General features: G+C 42.1%; 2 protein-coding genes and 1 pseudogene across 2 annotated transcripts in view; 1 reads left to right on the top strand and 2 right to left on the bottom strand.

The window, feature by feature from the left end:
• CHST7 (carbohydrate sulfotransferase 7) overlaps positions 1-24946 on the top strand; it is a 194258-nt gene that overhangs the window by 54013 nt on the left and 115299 nt on the right. The gene's annotated exons all lie outside the window — the stretch shown is intronic.
• The window catches only part of SLC9A7 (solute carrier family 9 member A7), a 148501-nt gene that overhangs the window by 21602 nt on the left and 101953 nt on the right, over positions 1-24946 (bottom strand). Inside the window, exons 9-13 of the mRNA XM_030806702.1 lie at positions 23395-23483; positions 23188-23301; positions 20766-20877; positions 15261-15414; positions 3647-3710 (exon numbers count right to left, since the gene is read on the bottom strand). Coding sequence (XP_030662562.1) covers positions 3647-3710; positions 15261-15414; positions 20766-20877; positions 23188-23301; positions 23395-23483 — 533 coding nt within the window. The remainder of the gene's footprint in view (positions 1-3646; positions 3711-15260; positions 15415-20765; positions 20878-23187; positions 23302-23394; positions 23484-24946) is intronic.
• On the bottom strand, positions 17271-20082 carry LOC115833346 (annotated as a pseudogene).

The raw sequence follows: 24946 nt of genomic DNA, 5'->3' as shown, positions 1-24946 counted from the left end.
CTGTCTGGTCTGGCATGAAAAGTCCCCTGCTTTAATGGGGTGGGAGGCCACCCCCAGGGCTGGGCAGCTTGCCTCCAGCTAGGGTTGTTTTCGTTTTGGTTGCAAAGTCACCAAGACCTTCAGAGAAACAAAGCAACTGAGTTTTTTTTTTTTTTTTTTTTTTGGTCTTATTTTGTTCTAATGAGTCAAACTTGCCAGGGACACAAAGCTGAAGTCTGCCCACAATATTTTTATGCTTTCCCCACATGAAGCAAAGTTCTAGCCAACAGCTCCCTTCCTTTTCCCACATGAGCTAATATTCTGTAGCTCCCTAGCCATGACTCTGTTTATAGCCTTGGGCTTCAAGACCAGTGAGGAGAATTGTGCTCATTATAAGACATGCCTTCCCATCAAATGTCACTTTTTTGTTTGTTGTTTTTAGGAAGATTATTTAGAAAATGAGGTAAAGAGAACTGCCCTTTTTTTCTCTGGTGGAGAACAAACATCTGGACTTTCCCTACCTCTGATTTCAGTTTCATGACAACACTGAGCATGTGACCTGGATCTATTTCAGGGGAAACTGCAAGAACCCAGGGTTTCACACAAAAATGAGAAGCCCATTTATTTCTGTTTTCCTGTTTCTCATGGCCACAGAGTGCACCGAGCCCTGCTGTTAGTGGCTCACTAGAATGAGGAGGTCAGACCAGGAGGAACTGGAGAAATAAGGTCCTCTCTGCACAAGGGCGTGAGTCATTTCTAAAAGGGTGTCCTGGAGAACCAAGCTTGAAGTTTGCGTGTTTTTCCCCATATGACAGCAATCTTGAAAACCTTTCAAAAGGTCAGTGGAACTGACTTTGAGGGGCCCTCTGCATGACTGTGTATGAGGTCTGGAAGGAAGGAGGTCAGGGGGAAGCTGTGACACAGCTTCTGGCTAGGGCTGTGGCAAACACGGTGCCATTAGGAGTGCAGCGCAAGTGGCTGCCAGCCCGTTCACAACACATGTGCGGTGCTCTCAGCCCAAGGGGCCCTCTGGGAGCTGACAGGAACACTGAGTTCATCCATCCAGGCCCATCCAGGGAGGTTCCTGAGACTCACTCCACCTGGGGGTGGGGGCTATTTTAGCTGTTACTGCATGGACTAAATACAAGAACCCTCAGCACTTTGGGCCTGCTGCTTTCTCACCCAAACATTTCCACAGAAAAGTGACAGTAAGCTTGTTACTGAATCTAATTACAAGCCCACTGTTCCCAGTGTGCAGGGCTTATGTGATACATAGTAAGTTCTACTACATGACCAGCCAAATCCTTTCACTTCTTTCCTGTTACAGATGCTTGAATGCAGAGGTAGGAGCAATGGGAAACAGCAAAGGGGGTGGGGATGTTTTGAATGGTCCAGAGCAAGATGAAATCTCTCCAGATCTTACGATCCAGCTGCTATTGGCCTTTTTTTCTTACAAAGTTAATCTAGACTGGCCACAGTTCTGCAGAGGATGCTTTAGAATAGGGCAGCCACATCCTACCAGAGCCATTATCTCCCCTTTGGTGAAATAAGGACGTCCATCATGTTTTCCCCTGGGGTTTTCTCAGGATGCGTTTCAAGATCTCCCAAACTGTTATACTCTAAATTAGCTTCGAGGTGCTCAGTTCCTGAACTCCTATTTTCTGAAGTCCTTAATCAAAGCTAGAGTCAAATAGCAAATTTTCAAAGAGAACTGCTCATTGAGACCACGTGTTCCCAATTGACATAATGGCCAATTCTAAGATCATCTCAAAGGTCTTCTGGAGCTCATTAAAGTGGGCGCCAAATCTCCAATGAAGCTTATTGAAAACTCTTCCCAAAATGTCCAGAACTTTCCAGGTCATGGCTTTGTGTCCCTTGAGCAGGGACCTAGAATGGACATCAATGCTATAAATGCCTTATCAGGCTGTGGCTACCCTTAAAGAGAAAGAAACCACAAAAGGCTACAGTGGCACTCCATTGACCCCACACAGCACCACATTTTGCCAGCCTTATTAAATCTGATTTGGCAGATGGAATCATTTAGAAGATCCTATGGAATCTGAAGTCTGCTGCAGACTGCTGCAGGATTAAGTGCAATGATGAGTCAGATTCAAAGCTGACTAGAAAAAAAAGAATAGGGTTTCATGGACAACATACACAGGTAGTCAGTAAAGCTGCCTGTTGCATGTTGCATCTCTCTCATTCCCTCATCCACCCAACAAACACCTATCAAGTTCCTGCATGTGCCAGCCACTGTGCTTAGCACTGGGCATTCAATGCTGAATGACATAGCTATTGACTCCCAAGGTAAAATAATATATTGGTAACACATTTCTGCCCCTATCATAACTCTCCTTTCCCCACCTTGCTTGCCCAGGTCATGCTGACCTGGGTAAAGAGCCAGACCTAGAGACGAAATCATCCCGACAGCTGCACAACAGGGCTGATATGGCAACCTCAATTCTTGTCTGTAAATTTGTTGATACTCTTCCCATCCAGAGGTTATGGTCTCTATCCCCTCCCGTTGGATCTGGGCTGGTCTTAGGAATGCATTTCTAAGCAATAGAAAGCCACGGAAGTGATGCTGTAGAATTTGCAAGATTAGGTCAGAAAAGGCGATATAGCCTCTACCCTGCTTGCTGGGACACATGCTTTTGGAACCTTAAGCCATCATATAAGAAATCCAACTACCCAGCAGCCACCATGCTGGCAGGCAGCTCAGGCCACATGGAAAAGCCCTGCACAGACATTCCTGTCAGAGGTCCCTGTGATTGGGTCCTTCTAGCCCAGGTGCCAGACATATGAGTAAATGAACCTTTGCATAATTCCAGCCCCAGGCTCCTGGTTTTCCCACCTGAGGCCCTGGACTCCATGCAGCAAAGGCAAGCCGTCCCTACTATGCCCTTTCCAAATTCCTCACCTAGAGGATCCCAGGCCCTGGAGGAACAGGAATGCCTTCAGGCACCTGATGTCTCTCCTTTCTTCCTCAGATCCCTGGGCTGGAGAGTCAAATCGTATTGCTCTCTTTCTCCTGGGCACCACTGATAGACTCGGAACCAGTTGTAGAACCAATATCCACTATTGAAAAGTGGGGAGTCAGGGACTCTTTCTGGCGAGCCCACACTCTTCATAATGTTGATTAAGAACACATACCCTAGGCCGGGCGCGGTGGCTCACGCTTGTAATCCCAGCACTTTGGGAGGCCGAGGCGGGCGGATCACGAGGTCAGGAGATTGAGACCACGGTGAAACCCCGTCTCTACTAAAAATACAAAAAATTAGCCGGGCATGGTGGCAGGCGCCTGTAGTCCCAGCTACTCGGAGAGGCTGAGGCAGGAGAATGGCGTGAACCCGGGAGGCGGAGCTTGCAGTGAGCTGAGATCGCGCCACTGCACTCCAGCCTGGGCAACAGAGCGAGACTCCGTCTCAAAAAAAAAAAAAAAAAAGAAAAAAAGAACACATACCCTGGGGACAAATCTTGGCTCCATCACTTACTCTGAGATGACTCAAACTCCCAAACTTCAACTTTTAATCTGTAAAATGGGGAGAGCAGTACATGCTTCATAAGGCTGTTGTCAGGATCACAATGAGGGAATCTAGGCAAAGTGCCTGGCATGTGACGAATGCTCAAATGTCTTCCCCGGGAAGAAGCATCTCTTGTGACTTACCCCTTGTAAGACTTGAAAGCTGTCATTGTTGGGTGGTGGGTCTTGATCGGGGTCAACACCAACTCTGAAAGTCACCAGGGAGAAAGACAAAGAGAAAAACAAAGAGTATTAGCTTGGTCCATGGTAGCCATGCAGGCTGCAAGTAGCCTGGAGGCTGATCATCTTCCCGAAGCATAAGGAGTGGTTAGCTAAAAGGTGAGGAAAGCTGTCATGCAGAAGTCATAAGAAAGAGGTCGCATATCACTTCAGATCCCAGAGGGTCGGAGGGGCAATGAATCCCATGTGTTTACACTCTAAGCAAGGACGCCGGAACACAACACATGCTGGCAACTGTCCACTTGCTTTTCTACACCAGGTGGTCCCAGTTGTCAAAATGGGGGTCTCACTGCACTGGGCTTCCTCACTTCTGCCCTGGCCTGCTTTAATTTCTCTAACATTTTGTTATAAACTTTTTCAAATATACAGGGAGATGTTGAAAGACTTTAGAGTGAATCCCTATATACCCACCATCACTAGATTCTACCATTAACATTTTACTGTATATTCCTTATTACCTATCTATCCATTTCTCTATCACTCATCTTACTTTTTCTTTGGATACATTCAGATAAAGTTGCAGACATCAGAATACTTCCCCTAAATACTTCACATGCATATTGACAAAGAGTCTCTCCTTGAACAAACTTTAGTCAGGCTCCTAGGAATTCACTTCCCAACTAGGCACTGACTTTTGGGCTTCCATGTCCATCTCAGCATAGCCCAATTTTAGCAAGAGGCTTGCTAAGTTGCTTTGGCCAGAACCCAACATCTGATTGGGTTCTTCATCCCCCCACAATCCCTCAGGTGATGTCTGATTGTCTAAGTTGGTTTGGCCAGAGCCCAACATCTGAATGGCCTATCCCCAACATCTGATTGGGTTCTTCATCCCCCCACAATCCCTCAGGTGATGTCTGATCCCCTTCGCCTGTCTTCAGCAAGAATCCTGTTGGGTCAGTTTAGCCAGAATCCCCCTTGCCCCTGATGTTTCCTCTCAATAGTTGTCCATCCACTGACCCCTGTTTCTCTCCCCTGCTGCAAAACCCCATCACAGTGGTCCCTATACCAATCGTGATGGTCCTGAACAACGTCTGCCTTACTGTTTAAATATACATCAGAATAATGTTTTCTTTAACAATATCATTAACTAGAGTCCTGACCTGCTTTCAATCCTGATGCCCCTATACCTTCTTGCATCAAGATAGCCTTGAGAACTCACACATTTGAGAGCAACAACTAAAGACAGAAAGAAAAAGCAAAATGGCAGGACTCATTTATAACAAATACTATAAAAGCACCAGAGCAGTTGTCTTGGCTTAGTAACATACTAACTGGCACTCTATGCATCTGGTAATTTTTTTGTTTTATCCTTGCACCTTCCTCATTCTGAGGCAGGAAACTGTGCCATGGATGACATGGATAACACTGGGCAATGGGGGAGAGAAAAAAGATGCCAGGAAAATCCTGTATCTGCCACGGAAGTTCCAACCTTCACGGCAGCCACTTGATATCAACCAACTATGAAATGCAGCCCAAACTCCTGACAGCAGAGAGTCTAAAAGGACCTCCTGGGCCCTGCCACAGACAGAGGAGTGTGGGAAGGCCCTTGGGGTCTCTTGGAGGGCCTTGCTACTGATATAAGTGCAGAACAGGAGATTTCTAAGAAAGGAAACAAAGAACTGCTTCTCAGCTTGCTACTGCTAAAAAAAAAAAAAAAAAAAAAAAAAAAAAAAACCGATTGGGGCCGTGAGACATAAATAATGTTCTGCACTTTTTTTCCCCTATTCAAGGCTGTTTACTTTAGGGCGATTTAGTAATTACTTTTCTGGCAGGGTTGAGGGCCTCTTGGACCAATCCCCAAGGATGACACGGGACCTTGTGGCTTCCTACAAAGAGCCCCACCCTTGGGGCAGAGCCCAGAACCAAACTGATCTCTGGGAAGAGGAGGTAAAGCAATGGGCCAGGGTGTTTTGGTGTGGAACTGGGCAGCAAGAAAGAACAGGCACAGGATTTGTGTGTGTGTGTGTGTGTGTGTGTGTGTGTGTGTTATTTTTTTTTGAGACGGAGTCTCACTCTGTCACCCAGGCTGGAGTGCAGTGGTGCGATCTTAGCTCACTGCAACCTCCGTCTCCCAGGTTCAAGTGATTCTCCTGCCTCAGCCCCCCAAGCAGCTGGGACTACAGGCATGTGCCACCATGCCTGGCTAATTTTTGTATTTTTAGTAGAGATGGTGTTTTACCATGTTGGCCAGGCTGGTCTCGAACTCCTGACTTCAGGTGATCTGCCCACCTCGGCCTCCCAAAGTGCTGGGATTACAGGCGTGAGCCACCATGCCCGGCCCAGGCACAGGGTTTTAACTGCAGGTTTAAAGCCTCAGAAGACTTTAGGGTCCTCCAACTTTCTGAAATTCCTAGTGTCAGGTCACTGTCCACTTTATGTATCTCTCTCCTGACCTGGTATAATGCTTTTGATCCAGGACACTTGAACTTTTTTATGCCATTTTATTATATCTTATTTTAGCATTCCCCTGATACATCAGGGCTAAGCTCATAAGAACACAAATGACAGCCTTTTCTTCCAGAATGGGCAGAATTATCTTTATTTTCATTAGGAATTAGATAAATGTGGACATCCCACACTAAATGAATAAATAAAGCAAGCAAACTGATGTGCTCATTCTGGAATGAATAAATACCAAATATTGATAATTTCTCTGCTGGTATAATTTGTCCATTCTGATTAACAGATAAAAATGCCATAAAATCTTGGAAAGTTTAGAAGTATTCTACGTTAATTAATAATTTTTTCTAAAAAAAAAAACCCGAATGGTCAAGGTTTTGAATAATTTGAGGAATATGAGACACATCTTCATATAATATCTTGAACACCGTATCATAATCTGAATTTGCTCATGTCCCAAGTCTAATAACCTACACTTTGCCTGAAGGACTTTCCTTCTTGAAGGCATGCTTCAAAGGAAAGGGTTTCCTCTGCAATTTAGCTGGTATCAAAGTCAGTCTCCAAAAATGAACGTGTGTGTGTAGAAAAAAGTGTGATTTCAGTGAGCTTAAATACTTAATTTCATGTGAGTCATTACAGTGATATCCCAAGACCCATGTCCCACTGCTTTCACCACTGCCCTCAAGGAAGTGAAATATTCTCACAGTGCCGAGAACAGAGTTGAAGCCTATTTTGCATTTGATTTATCTATCAGCACCGAGAATCAGATCAGGAAGAAAACATGCCAATTAGAGAAACAGAAAGGAAAGAAGAAACATTAAAGTCTGTACTTTGCTTGCCCAGACATCACCACCCTTAAGCATAGTTATATCATAAACTTGGAAGGATACTAAGAAACAAACTGCATTAGAGGAATCTTTATCTTTTTGGTTAAACATTCTTCATATCTTCTGGTTCACCATGACAAGGCACAAGTACACAAATATGTATTTTGAAAAACTATAACAGCAGTGGTATTTAACTAAGATGATGTAAGCCTTACCCCAGTCATGGTTGAAATATGAAAATTCTAGTTCTTTTTATGAATTAAGAGCCTTATTTACTAGATCATAAGCAGGATTTTGTGGGAAAAGTGTGGCTCTGAAAATGAGCTGCTCTTAACACTAAGCTCAGTTGTACAAAAAGGAGACACTTGACAAGTCAGGCTTTATGTTGGCAATACATTGCCTAAATGTGGGGAAAGCAGACAGAATCCCAAGAACACTGACACATCAATCAACCCAGAGGAGGGGTGGAAAAAATGATTAGAATTGACTCAACCTTTTGCACCTTTACTAAAAGGGGTGGGGGTTGGCACACGCAGGAAGGAAGAGAAAAACAGTGTAAAGAGAAATATCTGAGGTTAGAAAGAGGAGAAAAGCCAGGCCCAGTTAATTTTTTCTGAGGATGCCCTTGTGTCACCTGAAGTACTGCCAGTGGTGTTCGTTCTGGTCCTCTTCGGAGGGCTCCTCGACGCCAACTCTGGGCAGCAGAAGAAGGGAACGTGAGTGTGACAGGGACAACAGGAGAGCCAGGAGCTCTGGGCAAATGATCTGGACCATGTCCATGAGAGAATATTTCTCACTTTCAATATGAATCCATATCTTCTCTTAAACTGTCCCCATCCTCTAAAACCCAGAGAGGCTGAGAGGCCACTAAATTTAAATTTAGAGCAACAATGTCAGGAGCCAGGTCAAATGAGGATTGATCGGGAATGAGGATGAGCCTCTCAAAATATAATGTAATAAAATCAGAGGATGAAATACACCTCATAGAAAACAATTTTACATAATTTTTTCAGAAATTCATTTGTTTATAAAGCAAGATACCAAATATAGAAAAAAGAAATTACTGCTTAAATGTTACACATATTTAAAGTGTTTACACATATTTTTACACATATTTGACAGAAAGTACAAAAAGCATGATATTATTGAAAAACAGCAACAATACTTAAGAAGACAAAGATGGCCTTTTTTTCCAGACAAGCATACCATGTTGTATATAGGATCAACCTGGAAGTCGGGAGCCCAACTTCTGCTATTCTCTTTAGCTTGTAGCCTTTTGAATTGACATGGTCCACCTTCACCTTCCTTAATAATTTCTGGGTTACTTAGAGTGCATTTGAATCTTACCATCATGTTGGAGCAGGGTTTTGTAAACTCGGCAGCATTGACATTTTGGGTCAGATAACTCTCTGTTGTGGTGACCCGTATGGTGCACTCACTGTAAGATGTTTAACAGAGTCTCCAGCTTTCACCCACAAGATACTAGTAGCAACCCTACCCACCAAGAAGCTGAGGTTTTGACCCCTTCCTCTGGTTGTGGCCAACTAAAAACATCTCCAGAAACTGCCAAAGAAATGTCCCCTGGGGGGGCAAAATTGCCCTCAGTTGAGAATCACTGCACTGAACCATGTATTCTCAAAGGAGGCAGTATCACCCTCATGGGTATAAAAATTGGTTCTTATAGGTTAAAAAAAAAAACTCAGATATTACGATGGTTTGTAGCCCTCCAAAGTGCCACAGCACAGACAGAGATGCATAGCAGATCTGTGATATTAAAATTTCACTGGGGGAGGTAATTGAGGAAAAAGTTTTTAAAGGCTCCTCAGCAGTGGCAATAATGAAAAAAAGATTGAGAACTATTTCACTAGACAATGCCCAAATTCTCATGTTATTAATATCCCCTGACATATGCAAGTGAGGACACGATGCTTCTTAAGGTGGTACTTTTAATTAGTTACATGTTCAGAATGTGACTTAAATCAGACTCTATTACTACAACATTGAAAAATTATAGCAAACACCAGAAAAACAAGCCAGATTCCTTAATGTAAGATTCATTGTCTCTTGAGAAACAGTATTAATAATAGTAGCAGCTGTAATGCTATGATTAATACTATTAATATAATAACAGCTAAAATATACTAAGTGCTTATGTGTCAGATGGTACATTGATGAGAGAATTCTTCATTGCATTATTTATTACCACATTTTATCCTCACACTATGACTGTCCCCATTTAATCAGTGAGGAAACTGAGGAATACAGGTGAAATAAGTTGCCCAAGGTCACAAAGGTAGAAATGGTAGAGCCAAGATTCCAACTCAGGCTGCTAGTCTCCAGAGCCTCAGCTCTTCCTCTTATAGGATACTGCCTTTGATTACAAGGAGGCATCTTTAAGGTCTTTTAAAATATCCAGTTGCAAATGCTATTACATAAAGAGCTCAGGGCTTCTCCCTGCCTTTATTCCTTATGTTATCTTGCAAAGAGCTTTATTATAAATTCTCAGTCTAACAGGATTATGCCAAGTAGAGCATTCTTACTTGTCCTTGAATAATTATATTACTACACTCTGGAATGTGAAGGTTACAGTTCATTTGGCCACCTGGGTGTACGTTGTTCCACCGCCTCCCCGCAACCCACTATCTCCACCATTTCGTGTGTGTTACTTGAAGCTGACGGCTCCTAGAAGACGGCCACCATGCTGTCACAATGTGGTCAGGACACACACAAGGCTCATCAGGCAAAATAATCCCACCATCATTTTTTACGTTGCCAAAATACGTCCTTTGTCAATAACAACTCTTACTCAAGAGACTAAGAAAAATATTATGTTTCAACAGAAAGCAATTTGCACATTTTGCCATTATGTTTTAAAATATCAATCACAAAACACCAATGTAAAAAGATAAATTGGATTTCTGGAAAGCAGTGACTTGGCTTTGGATTTATAGTTATATTCATTTTTATTTTATACACAGACTTGAAATTAGCCATAGTAAGAAACACAGCTAACTCCTATTTATGGTGAACTCCAAGAACCACCCTGGGCTTCTGACTTCTGAGCAGCTACTTAACAGCTCATTAGGGCCTCTATCAGTAGCCTGGAGAAGTAAGGAATGAGTAGGTGCTGATCATATCGAGGTCACAGGGGTCAAAATGCCAAACTGAATTTCAGGGGGTTTCTGAATCAATTTAGAATAAGAACCTGGGTTACAGAAATGATTCATGGCCATCACACCACAAGCCAGAAAAATTAATCTGTTTTATTACCTTATTTCAGAGGGAATTTCTTTTGATGTAATCTCTGTAAATGTCAGTTTCTACACTTATGTAATCTGGAAAAATGCAATGAGCTGACACAACATGTATTTTTCAGTAATGGCATTATGCTGTCTGGATAGAGTCAGACAGAAGGAAGGAAATGATAAAGATAGAAATCAATTAAAATGAAATTAGAAAAACAATACAGAAAATCAATGAAATAAATAGCTGGTTCTTTAGAAAAGATCAATAAAATTGGCAAATGTCTAGCAAGACTGACCAAAAACAGAGAAGATATATCAAAAACGGAATATCACTGTAGACCCCACAGACATCAAAAGGATAACAAGGGAATGCTACAAACAACATAAACTTGACAACTTAAATGAAACTGACCAATTTCACAAATTACCACAACTTACCCAATATGAAATAGGTCATCTGAAAAGCCCTATAACTAATAAAGAAATTGGCTTCATAATTGAAAAACTCCCAAAAAAGAAGTCTCCAGGCCCAGATGGTTTCACTGGAGAATTCTACCGAAAGTTTAAGGAAAATAATTAACACCAATTCTACACAATCTCTTCCAGAAAAAAAAGAGTAAGGAACATGTCCAACTCATTTTGTGAGGCCAGATTACTCTGATACCAAAAACAGACAAAAGCAGTACAAAAAAAAAAAACCAAAAAAACTACTGACCAATATCCCTCGTGAATACAGACATAAAAATCCTTAACAAAATGTTTGCTCATATAATTCAGCAATATGTAAAAGAATAATATACCACATCAAGTGGGGTTTATTTCAGAGAAACAAGGCTAGTTCAATATTTGAAAAGTAATCAATGTAATTCACTATATTAATAGGCTAAACAAGAAAAATCATATGATCATATCAATTGATACAGAAAAAATATTTGATAAAATTCAATACCTGTTCATGAAAAAAAAACTCTCAGAAAACTAGCAATAGATAGGAACTTCCTCAACTTGAAGATGAACATCTACAAAAACCCTATAGCTAATATTATAGTTAATAAGGCACGACCTAATGCTTTGCCTCTTTTTTTTTTTTTGAGACGGAGTCTCGCTCTGTCGCCCAGGCTGGAGTGCAGTGGCGTGATCTCAGCTCACTGCAAGTTCTGCCTCCCGGGTTCACGCCATTCTCCCGCCTCAGCCTCCCGAGTAGTAGCTGAGACTACAGGCGCCTGCCACCACTCCAAGCTAATTTTTTGTATTTTTAGTAGAGATGGGGTTTCACCATGTTGGTCAGGCTGGTCTCAAACTCCTGACCTTGTGATCCGCCCGCCTCAGCCTCCCAAAGTGCTGGGATTACAGACGTGAGCCACCGTGCCTGGCAAATGCTTTCCTCTTAAGATCAGAAACAAGATGAGGATGTCCATTTATACCACTCTTATTCTACATAGTAGTGAAAATCCTAACCAGAGCAATAAGGCAAGAAAAGGACACAAAATGTACACTGGTTGAAAAGGAAGGAAAAAAAAAAACTGTGGCTACTTACAAATACCATGATGGTCTATATGGTCTATGTAGAAAATTCCAAAGAATCTACCAAAAAAAAAAAAAAAAAAGGACCAAAACACTTTCAGAACTAAAGAACTAGTAAGTGAGTTCAGCAGTAAGGTGACAGGATACAAGTTCTAAAAAAAACATGTACAGGCCTTGGATGCTGAAAACTGCAAAAATCGAATGAAAGAAATCAAAGAAGGTCTAAATAAATGGAGAAATACATCATGTTCATGGATTGGAAGATTCAACATAATAAAGATGTCAATCTCCCCAAAAATTAATGTAAAGGTTTAACATAATTCCTATGAAAGACCCAGCAAGATTTTTTTTTTTACATGTAGACAAATTTATTCCAAAATTTACATGGAAAGGAACTAGAATAGCCACAACAATAAAGTGGGAGGAATCACTCTGATGCTAAGGTTTACTGCGTAAGTATAGTCATCAAGACAGCATGGTCTTGGAAGGATAGACACATAAACCAATAGAGCAGTGCAGAAAGACACCCCCATGCATACAGACAACTGATTTTTGACAAAGGAGCAAAATTAATTCAATGGAGCAGGACAGTCTTTTTAACATATTATGCTAGAACAACTGGATAGCCATTGGCAAATAAAACCTCAACCTAAACCTCACATCTTATACAAAAATTAACTCAAAATGGATCACAGACTTATATGTACAGTGTAAAACTAAAAAGCTTTTAGAAGATAACACAGAAGAAATCTTCAGGCCTAAGGCTTGGTGGAGTCCTTAGACATGATACCAAATGCATGACCCATAAAAGAAAAAAAATGATAAATTATAAATTAAAACTTCTGCTCTATGAAAGACCCTATTAAAAGGATTAAAAGACAAGCTACACACTGGGAAAAAATATTTGCAAACCATGTATCTGACAAAAGACTACAGTCTAGAATAAAGAACTCTAAAAACTCAACAAAGAAACAATCCAATTTAAAAATGGACAAAAGACTTGAACAGATATTTCACCAAAGAGGACATATAAATGGTAAATAAACACATGAAGTCATGCTTAATATCATTATCTATGAGAGAAATGCAAATTAAGACCACAATGAGATATTCCCACATACCTATTGGAACAGCTGAAATGAAATACCCTGACAATACCAAATGCTGGGGGGGATGCTGAGAAACTGGATCCCTCATACACTGCTGGTGGGCATGTACAACGGTACAGCCACTCTGGAAAACAGTTGGCAGTTTCTTATAAAACTAAACACGTTTACTATCCAACCCAGAAGGCACACTCCTGGGCATCTATCTTGCAGAGGTGAAAATTTATGCCCATGCAAAAACCTACACAAGAATATTCACAGTGGCTTTATTTATAATAGCCTAAAACTTGAAACTATCCAAATGTCCTTCGAGGGGTAAATGGTTAAACAAACTCTGGTACATCCAGAGTTTGGCTGGAGCCACTAATTAGGCAGCAGGGACCAGAGGAGGAATGTGACAGGCCCACCTTGGAATGCTACTCTGCAATAAAACAGAACAAACTTGATACATGAACAAACTACATGGATCTCCAAGGCAGTTACAACAGCAAAATGTCAAAAGTCAACTCTCTACTCTCAATGGAAAATTATTTGGTCCCATACATGTTTGAGGGGAGGGAGAGAAAAGGATTTATAAAATAGCATGAAAAACAAACATGATTTAATGAGGCTGTGAGCATCCAGAGCATCTACTAGGTGACCAGACAAACAGGAGCAGGAAGTAATCCCAGAGGTCACCAAATGCAAGGATTCTCAACTGTGTGCAGGGTAAACCTTTTTTCTTGCCCTAATTCTGCTACATAGAACAAAGATGGTACCATCTTATGTCTTAAGTTTAAAAGTAAGAGACTGTAAATTTTCTTCAGGTTTATATTCTCAAAGATGGATTCTTTTCCTTAATCCAACCCTTGAGATTCATGCCAGGAAACTGAAATTCTAACCTTCCCAAATTTTATAACTCTTCTTACAGGCAGTATAGCACAGTGGTTAAGAGTGTGGACTCTGTGGTATGAGTGCCTAGGTTCAAATCCTAGCTTGTCCACTTAAAGCTCTGTGACCTTGGGCAAATTACTGCTTTGTGCCTCAGTTTCCCCAACTCTAAAATTGAGATAATAGTCCTATCTCCCTTATAAGAATGTTATGAGAATTATCTTAATATATGCATGGTATCTGGAACAATGCCTGCAACATAAGTGTTACTTATTATTATGACTAACACTGATAAACCTCATATTGGTTCTGCAGACCCACCTGGATCTCAGGCAGAGATACACTAGCCCAGAAATGGTGAAGCTGGCAGTGGAAGTGGCAGTGGCTGGCAGTGGAAGTGGCAGCCCAGGAATCTCTGCCTAACATCTATACAAAAACCCCAGACATAGGAGATGATTCTCTCAAATTTTAGTTTCTTCCCCCCAACCCCAAGGATGACTGGGATATCTCTGTTCATTTTCTCTCCTCCAAGCTATGTACGCTCTGCAGCTGTCTCGGGCATTCTACAGTCTAGAGAATACAAACTAAAAAAGCCAGCAGAGAAAGAAAAATCATTGCCACCTTGTGGCTTTTCAGAGAATTTTTATTCACACCTTTGCACTACCCAAGTGTCTTCTTGTTCCAGAACACAGTCACCCTCTGCAGACCTGAAATTGTGGCAAGTGGCCAGAGCACATCCAGTGATGTGCAGCACAACACTTAGAGCTGAAGAGCCCTTGAGATCACCTGGCAGAGTGTCTTCACTTAACACTGAGGAAACCTGAGGCCCAAAGACCTGAGGGGCTTGTCTTTAACCCAAGCCAGAGTTGGGCTGTGGGTCTCTTGAACCTTATTTCCAATGACCTCTTTACCATAAGATGCTGGAGCTCACAAACACAATTTGGAATTCAAGCGCTCTTGAAAAAGTCAAACTCGCATCAGTGCTCCTTCTGTCCTGACACAGCTACAAAGCCACAGGCAGAGGACATCCATGAAACGGCAACAGGTGAGGGTTACCCAGGAAATGTCACCTCTTTTGTACACTCAAGCAAGAAGAGACAGCATACAGCTTCATGCTAAAATAAAACTCTAATTGCCTCTATTTCTGGCTGGTGAGCTTATTCTTCAGAATCTGGATTTCATTTCAAAGGAACATGAAATACTGGACTCTGCCAGGGGCTCTTGGTCTATTTTCTCTCCCACAGCTTTAAGACTTTTTAAATTTTCGCTCTAACGTCACTGTTCTAGCAAGATCCAGGCACTTCTCATTCTTTGTATGTTTGCACTGACAAAAGTTTTTAATGACTACATTTTTTCTCCTGGGAAACCCCATACTCCAAACTTTTACTTATTGTTTTTAAAAAAATTGTTAATCCCCCCTGACAAACAAAACCAAAGACTGTAAAAGGCTTCCATGAACTAAAGTAGCACATCCTGCACAGGGTGTTGAACATTCTCAGGAACAGTGACAACTGACATACTTAATTAGCCTTGGTTCCGAACCAACCTGATGTTAAGCCATGATAACATGGGTGTCGTGCCTCCTCCAATGATCCAGACGGTGAAGAATACAATGAGAAGGGTGGTCGTGAACATCATCTGGCGAGCATAGGATGCCGTGTCACGGATGGCCAACGCAAATGCCATTGCTCCTCTGAGGCCTGCGGGGACCAAAGAAGAAGATCTACTTACAAGGATTAAATGACAATGTTGTCTCAAAATCCACTGCTGCCATTTGGGGCTAATAAACTCTATTCATTCATACTTCGGGGCCAAGTTGTTTTACTCAGAAAGAAGAACCTTAAAGGCATGATTTTCTTTTATTTGATGCTGTCTTTTGCAAAACTCCCCAACACAATGAAAAAGCATTGTACTGCTTTGTACAGCACTTTTTCAGAATAATAACACTCCTATTACTTAAATGATTCTCCTGCTAGTAACATGAAGTAAAAATAAATATAAATAAGTAAAAAATAATATAAGCTAAAACTGTGATCCCAACACAACCCAAGCACTACACAGTCAATATAAACTTAAAAAACAGGCTAGGTATGAGTATGTCAAATTTGTGGAAAACAGTTCAGCATTTCCTTAGCAAAAGGGGAAACCACACAGAGAAGTGAAAATATAACCCAATCTACATCAGGGGTGGTCAACTCTTTCTGTAACTGGCCAGATATTAAAGATTTTAGGTTTTGTGGGCCAAGAGGCAAAATCAAGAATATTATGTGGGTACTTAGATCAAAGAAACGAACATTTCCACAAATGTTTATTATCAAAAATCAATAATAATAATTGAGGCCACTTTGTTGTAATACAGGTCTAGTAATGAAAAGAGGGAAGTTCTTTCTGGAGGGGATATTTTGCTTAACTGTTGTTTCAAAGTCAGTGCTGTCTATCATCAAATAGAGTGCAAATATTCATCTGTATAAGACATTCTTAGCTCACGGGCTATGTGAAGACAGGCAGTGGCCAGATTTGGCCCAGGGGTTGCAGTTTGCTGGTACCTGATCTGCATTAATGGATTTTAAGATTAATACCACCAGTTTGATGTTTTGGAGTTCATCCTTCTAAGCTCTTTTGTTCCTTTCCCATATCACACTCATAATTTATTTTATAGTAAAGACTGAATCTGGCCGGGTGCGGTGGCTCACACCTATAATCCCAGCATTTTGGGAGGCCAAGGTGGGTGGATCACCTGAGATCAGGAGTTTGAGACCAGCCTGGCCAACATGGTGAAACACTATCTCTACCAAAAATACAAAAATTAGCCAGGCATGATGGCATGTGCCTGTAGTCCCCTGCTACTTGGGAGGCTGAGGTGGGAGAATCACTTGAATCCTGGAGGCGGAGGTTGCGGTGAGCTGAGATGGTGCCACTGCACTCCAGCCTGGAGGACAGAGCGAGGCTGTGTCTCAAAAAAAAAAAAAGACTGAATCTACAGTCTTTAGTACATACCTAGTATTAATTTTTCTTCACCATGGGCAAGATTGTGTGTATAACATGCGAGAGAATGAAAACTTAGGCCTACTATATCTGTTTGTATATTTTTCTATTTTGCAATTTCACAATTATTAATATATGTAATCTGAGCACTTCACTACAATTCACTAAAGAAGAGTGACATCAATAAAAGTTACACTGAAAACAAAGTTGATGTTTTCTATTAATCTGTCCTAGATATTTATACACATCTAGGTCACCCTACAGCCAGCCAGCTATGTCACTGGTCAACATTTAAGCCTCTCAAGGGATGTTGACTCAAAGAAAACTTGGGCATCAGAGAGAGACCACATATAATACATTTTTCTTTATTTCATTAGGTAAGCATGGTAAGCAATATGAAAGTGAAATCTCAGGTATTTCATAGCCTTGACAAATGAGTTCCTTTTGATAGGCAGATTTCTCCCAGCATAAAATATTTTTTACTGGAGATATCATTAAACAGCACTGTGCAGTTCTCAGCTTTTTAGTACAGAAGCCAATGAGCATATTTAAGTTGACCTAGATGACAGGGTTAGCTCCAACTAATCTTCCTCTTGTCCACTGGCATATTCCTAATATGTACATAGAAGCTTATCACCGTCCTCTTCACCAAGCTCTGAATGTCTCCTTGCTGCTCTTGAGTGAAGCTCAAATTCTTTGGCACAGCACTGGAGCTTCTCTGAGGTCTCCACTCTACAGTGGTGGTTCTCAAAGTGTGGTTTTCAAACCAGCAGCAGCGGCAGCTCAGAAATGTTAGAAGAGCCCACTCCATATCCCCAGAATCAGACAGTGAGGCCCAGCAATCTGTGCTTTAACAAGCCCAATGGGCAATTCTGATGTAACCTAAAGGGTGAAAATTATGAGTTTAGATACAATTCTCCTTTCCAACCTCACCTTCTTTCCCCACTCCTTTTTTTTTTTTTTTTTTTTTTTTTTTTTTTTTTTTTTTTTTGCATATCATTCCTTTCTTATACTGATTTGGAAAAAAGATTTAGTACAGTTATGCTCAAAATGAGTACTGGGCCCATGTGGCAGGGCCAAGTAACTAAAACGTGATTCAGAAAACAGGCAGTGAAAGACACACTTGGACATGATCAAGAGGCATTTCACTGCCATGAAACGAGGTGGGGCAGGGATTCTAAAATACACAGCAGGAGGCACTCCTACCCCTTACAAGTCAAGGAGCTTATGCCATATTGGTATAAGGAATGGTTTATTTTCTGATGATCACATGTGGGATTATTTCAACTGCCACTAGAAACTCCACAAGGACTTTTGTTTTGTATTATTTATATACTTTTTTTTGTAAAATAAATGCAACAGAAACTTAATTCAGGATTGATCCCACTCATCAAGTAGAGCCAGCCCCTCTGAGGTCAGGGAGGAAACTGTTTTGTTTTTTGTTTTTGTTTTTTGTTTTTTTTTTTTTACATCACCATGCAGGTTACATTCATCTTCCACTGGAATGACTAGAGCCCTCCAGGTAGTGGCCTGACTACAGAAGAACACAGGACTGGCTCCTGGGGGCAAACAGGCTCTCTTGCTTCTCCTCATTGGCCATGCCTTAGCATGGTTCCTCCCTATCTCCTACTCAAGCAGGTCCTTAGTACACAAAGCCCTGGTAAAAACCCAAGTCACTACCTCTCAACTCTTTTGGATAAGGGGAGTTTTCCCTGGGCTTGGACTGAGAATCAGTGCCCTCCCTGGAGATGCTACCTTGACTAGATTGTGTGAAGACAGTGGGTGTAGGAGAAAAATGGCTGAAATGAAAAATGGGAGCCACTGGTACCCATCTGCAGCTACAACTTCAGATGCCTACAGATGTGGTCAGTGTGACATGTGCAGTGGGGAGGGGCAGAGGAAGGGACGGGCAGGGAGGGTGTTCCCAGCGAAAGTAGTCTGTCCGCTGGCCTTTACCCCTCTTTTCTTTGTCCTGGGCAGCCACAGCCTCCATGGCTTTACGTACGGTCTCTTCATCCCCCAGGAACTGCACGCGCCTGATGGGCTTCAAGTTCTTGTCCAATTCATAGATAACAGGAATAGCAGTCAGCAGGTTCTGCTCTGCAGAGAGACCCTCCAGATGCTTGACAATGCTGGGGAGGCTGTTGCCATGGGCTGTAATCAGTACCCATTTCCCCTCCTTAATCTGGGGAATTATTTCTTCATTCCAAAGGGGCAGAACTCTGGCAGAAGTGTCCTTCAGACCCTCACAAGAGGGTAGCTGATCTTCAATGAGGTCTACATACCTGCGATCTTTACTGATACTGCTATAGAAGGGATGATTGGGCTCTATGAGAGGTAGTGGGACATCACAGGAGCGCCTCCAGATCTTTACCATGCTTGGCAGCAGTTTCTGCTTTACAGAGGTTGGTCAGACCACCAGAGTGCCACTCATTAAGATGCCAAGTCCTCACTATGGGCAGCCACATCAGGTCAGTGGCATCTGGCACTGTCCAGAGGGTCCAGATCGCTCTCTTCTGCACTGATGTGAAGTAGATGTTGAACTTATAGCCAGCATCTTGCAGTGCCTGTCCACCACACTTCGCCTCCTTGTGGCTCCCGGGCTCAGGGCGGTGTCCTCCCAGCCGCTGAAGCAGTTCTCCAGGTTCCAGGCACTTTTGCCATGCCAGATCAGCAACAGCTGGTAGGCGGCAGTGGTGGTCAACCTCACCCTCTTTCTGCATTACTCCATGTATCTGACATTTAAACCAGACTGCTGCCCTTCCCTAAATGAGCCAGGCATGCTAACGCTTTTCTGCCTTCCCAAACTGCTGCCTCCTGAAATTCCATTCTTCCAAGCCTAGCTAAAAGGCCACTCCCTTTGTGAAGATGGCCCTGAGCCATTCTCTTCCTGTCCACATTTCTTTCAGACCTCTTTTGTGCAATTCACCAACCTCTCTTGGAAGAAAATTAACTCTTTGTGTACCTGCCTCCCCGTAGCGGACTGTGAGCTCCATAAAGGAGGCTGGTCTTTGCATGCTCCACAATCTAGAGCTGTGGCTTATGAAAAGAGGATGCTCAATCAATGTTTGTCAGAGTAAAAGGAAATCATCTTAGAGGACTGTACCTGTATCTAAGTTCACAGGCAAGCTAGCATGAGATAAAATGACTGCTTTACTGAGCAGTGCCTGTTGGTTTGATTTTAGTACGACTCTGTGAGCCTCCCAAGAACTACTGCATGGCAGTAAAGGTGGCTGAAACTCACTCTCTGTCTTAAAGGACAGAGGTGCCTTTAAGGGTCACAGTAGCCTTTTGCAACTAACTTCTCCTCCTTCTGTTCTGCAGAAATGCTCTAACTTGGGTCTCGTTTACATAAAGCTGATGCTTTACCACCCTCACTGCATCATCCACTCATGCCAGTTGCTCTCTCCTTACTCTGCTTCCACAGCTTTCTTTATTGTCCTTTGTCCCCTCAGTGGCTTCTCCAGACTTCTCAGCTTTACAGGGAAAAGGGGGGCATGTGGGAGACAGTGTCAATTAAGCAGGATGATCACAGTTATTAAATTCCAGTGTTGGGTCCCCCTTGCTTACATGAGTGTATTTTATTTCTTTTGCTCCACAGAAAGTTAGAGCTGGGGGACCTCAGCTAATTAGTTCAATTTCATTATTTTGCAAGGGAGGATACTGCGGCTGGAAGGTGTTGAGTGACTTGGCCAGTGGTCTTTCTCATCAGGAGCTCTTTTCCTTCTAATTCTAGACCTGGCACCCTTCAGGAAGCTTAAGGGTTATGAAGATCTTCTAGAAAACAATCAAGCACTTTAAACACCATATCTCCAGGTCCCTTGAGTGGTAGTGATGAAATAGAAACGCAAATATTTTAGGGGAGAATGTTCACATTTGGTAGTACGGTTTGCAAAATCAACACTAACTCAATTGAACATGTACATCTCTCTATTTCTCACTGCAGGGGATACAAACGGACCAGAGACTTGAATGCTTGTCTTTTTATGAACCTTATCAATATTTTAATCATATTCTTGTTACCTGCTGAATAAAACTCATTTTCTTTACACTTACGCCTTTTTACCTGAAAACATCATCATGTGTTGAAAATTCCAGCCAATCTTATGCCTTCTGCCCAAGTTGAGGAAGAAGGAGAGCGGGTAGATGTGCGCGGCTCTGCCCAGGAAGATGGCAACCTGACCACAAGGTAGGAGGTTAAGGGCCCAACAGTTTCCAGAAGGGCATTCCACACAACCTCCGGCTGAGCAGAGAATTTTAGGAGTGCTGTGACACCTCGTTATAGTCCAGAGAGCTGCCCAAAGAAGCCTGGCTGTCTAGTTTCCCCCTAGACAAGCTTCTCAGCAACAAAATGGGACTAATTTGGCCAAGCTTCCCCACCTCCTGATTCATAGAGATAACTTCTAGCTTGTTAAACATACTGTTGTAACTTCTTGATTTAATTCAACTAATATCTGTCTGTCTATCTATCTATCTATCTAATCTAAAAAGGAGTCCAGAAATAAGCTAAAGTACCACGGCAGGAGAGAGCAGTTGAGGGAAGCAAACAGTGTGTGTTGGGCTCTACTAAAAGAAAAGGCACTAGAAGAAAAAAATTGCTGATCCTGCAGTCAAACTATAAAGAAAAAGCTTCCTGGATAAGCGCTTGCAGGCTTCATTTGCAAGTAAACATCAGAGACTTTAATGGCCAGGAAGAGCCTGCCAATAAGAGGTGGGGAAACTTAAAATATTCACAACACTAAAAGACATTCAGATCACTCATAGGAATGAACCCAGGGAGCTATTTCTCTACCTAAGTAGCTAAAATGTCTTTTGGAGATGTAAGAAATGGAAAAGGAGTATGGAAAAAGGAACTCTGCTATGGAAACCAAAGAATTCAGGGAAACTGGTCCTTTGTCACTTGCTGAGTTTAGAATAGTGCCCAACTGAGAGAGCTGCACACTCCCCTGGTCAGAGAAGGGAACCCCTGTGGGAGCCAGAGGAACAGGGAGCTTCCGTTTTGGCAAAACACCAGCTGCAGGAGCTGCAGCTGTTTCAGACAGAAGCCAGGGCGGAACTATCTTCTCCATCTCCTGCAGGGTAAAGCACTGCCTGTTTTTCTTCCGTTTTCTTTGTTTTGTTTTAAGCAGAAAGAACCAGGTAATGCTTATAAAGTACATTCTATCCCAGAAGAGAAACAAAAGTCCTTAAGTGGTAAGCAGCAGTTAGGATCTGCAGAGGACCCCGCTTGGCCTCTGCCAGGCCCTCATCTGTAAACAGGGCCGTGCTCTCACTATCTCTCACAGGGTGTCATGCTAGGAATACAAATCAAAACAACATGCAAGGTCTTTCTCAAAAAAGAATAAAAACACTGATCTTGCAGATTTTTAGCTATTAGTCTGGTAAGCATGGAAATCCAAGAAATGAGCCACCGGTTTAAGCGTAGGAGGTTCTCACACTAGAAGGATTCCAGCATTGCATTAGGCCACTGTCACTGTCCAGCAGCTTGGTAAGTGTCAGTCATTCCTGCAGAATAAATTAAGCCCAGAAGAGAAAAACACTCCTTTTTTGCCAGCATTCCAAAATCTAAGGATAATCATGAGGCCTCAGAAAAGGCAAATGTGAATGTCCAGCAATAGGGGACTGTGCTCAGTATCTTGAAATCAAGCCCCAGAAAAGTTCGCTTTAATAAAAACATAGTATCTGAGGCCAAGTGAGCAAAACCCTCAGCTGTCCATCCACTGCTAGGCACATGAGAGAAGCCAATCCCCCAAACTATGTCTATTTTCCAGAAACTGCATTTACAATGGACCCAGACCAAGGAACCAAGTATTTTTCTATTTTATCTTTTCTTCCCCTCATTTTTCTTTTTCCTTCTCCTTTTTTTTTTTTTGGTGGGGGGGTGGGGAGAAAGAGTCTTTTCCACCATGATCTGCAGCAGCAGGGAAGCTTGAGAAAAAGTAGGGTCACTGCCTGCAAGCAACCCTGGGCAGTGTGAGGAAGAGCTGCCCATACTGCGGACGTAGTCACGAGCAAGAGGAACAGAACCTTTGGGTCATCCAAATCAGGGAACCTCCTGGATTGGAATTCATACAGCAATGAATTGTCAAAAATAACACTGGAGACTGACATGGTTGCTGACTTTTAGATTCACCAAGAAGGGCGTTTTACAAAACAAACTATCACCTGCCGAGCACCAGTTTAACAGAAAGGCCATCTTACATAGAAAAGGCAGAAAGGATGATCTTGGAATACATGCAGTCCTTTAAGTCAAATACATTTAGCGTTATGAAATGCCACTTAAGCCTTCTTTTTTTCATCATAAAAACCCTGTGAACTAGCATGGACTTAGTCACCTACCCAAAACAGAAATAGTAATTATTATTTCATGATAGTTTATATTATTATATTATTGTTATTTTATATTATTATTATGACTATTATTACTATAGCTTCTCCAACCGTGGTCGTCTCTGCATGTAGAAAATGGTGGAACAAGAAAAGGATACAAAAGCTCCAATGATGAAAATGGGGCTGAAAACATGCTTCTGGAAGGTAAACAGTGCCAGGCCCATGTAGGAGAAGATGAAGTTCTCTGCCAGGAAATGTAACACCTCAAAGAGCTGCACAGAGAAGGGAAAAGGAAGCTTTAAACCCTGCAGTTCCCCCTTCCCTGTGTTAACAAGCAACTCGTGAGTACCAAGCCTCTCTCTCACCTGCTTGGTTCGACTTCTTGATTCCACCGACAGATTGTTGTAGGTGTAATGAGCTTGTGTGATTCCACAGAACAGGACAGCTACAACACCTGTTAAAACACCCCCCAAAAAAATCAATGGAAAAAAAAAGAGGCAGGGAAAAAAAAACCCTGCTGGAACAAAAAGTTAAGGTAGGCAAGCCTAGCATATCCAACTTCCTGAATATTTTTGAAACTTTCCTATTGCTGGGTCAGGCGCAGTGGCTCACACCTGTAATCCCAGCACTGCAGGAGGCCAAGGCAAGCAGATCGCTTGAACCCAGGAGTTTGAGACCAGCCTGGGAAACATGGTAAAACCCCATCTCTACCAAAAATACAAAAAATTAGCCGGATGTGGTGGCGTGGGGCTGTGGCCCAGCTACTCGGGAGGCTGAGGTGAGAGGATCGCTTGAACCTGGGAGGTCGAGGCTGCAGTGAGCAATGATCACGTCTCTGCACTCCAGCCTGGGCGACAGAGCGCAATCTTTTCTCAAAAAAGAAAAGAAAAGAAAAGAAAAAAAGAAAAAAAAAGTTTCCTATTACTACTGAACACTCCTACAACCCCTCACCTCTCATATCAACCTTTCTGTCTCCCAACCCTGCCTTCCTTCAAAGCCAAGTACCTCAACATCCCCTCCTTGTTCCAGTTTTAAGGGTATCTCTTGCCTCCTCTAGGCGCCACTGTGCCTGGCCTATATTTTTTCACAGTCTACGGCTTCAGACAAAATAGATCAAGAGTACCATTCCATTTACCCAAGCCCCGATCTTCTATATTTCTGGTTAATGGTAACCATTTTGTTGTGCAAGACAACTGACACACCTGGGACTTTGCCTACACATTTACAGATAACTTAAATTGTAAGGAAGTGGGGCATGTTGTAATGCTGCATATAAAGATTTGCTACAGTATTTTGAAAGGGTGATAAAAGTACATCCTAAGTACCTGGATTATGTACAGAACTGTACTTGAATTTTCTAACGGAAAAATTCAATGATTTTTTTAAAAATGAAAGAATGTGAGGAAGTAAAACCACGTTTCACCACACTAATACTACATGAAACTGACACCATAAAAATGTGATATTGAAAAACAATGATTAAATAGCCCAGAGACACAACAATGAAAAACCGTGTTCATATTCACCTGAGCAGATGCAAAATCACCCTTTAAAGGACACATATTTTGCTTGTTATTGCTACTGTTTGTAAAATAACATAGCAATCAAGGGAAATATACAAAGAAAATTTTAATAGATTCTTTGCACCTTAACATCTACTTATAGTTAGAATGAGTACTCAAAAATGTAATTGACTTTGGAATGATAAACTTTATCATTAAAATCTACTTTTTCAGGCTGGGCATGGTGGCTCATGCCTGTAATCCCAGTGCTTTGGGAGGCTGAGGTAGGAGGATCACTTAAGGTCAGGAGTTTGAGACCAGCCTGGACAACATAGCAAACTCCATCTCTACAAAAAATAAAAAAGTTAGCTGGGTGTGGTACGTGCCTGTAGTCTCAGCTACTTGGGAGGGTGAA

The sequence above is a fragment of the Nomascus leucogenys genome, chromosome X, assembly GCF_006542625.1.
Source record: "Nomascus leucogenys isolate Asia chromosome X, Asia_NLE_v1, whole genome shotgun sequence".
Taxonomy (NCBI): Eukaryota; Metazoa; Chordata; class Mammalia; order Primates; family Hylobatidae; genus Nomascus; species Nomascus leucogenys.
The sequence above is the reverse complement of the archived record's forward strand: the minus strand, read 5'-3'. Positions and strand labels throughout refer to the sequence as shown.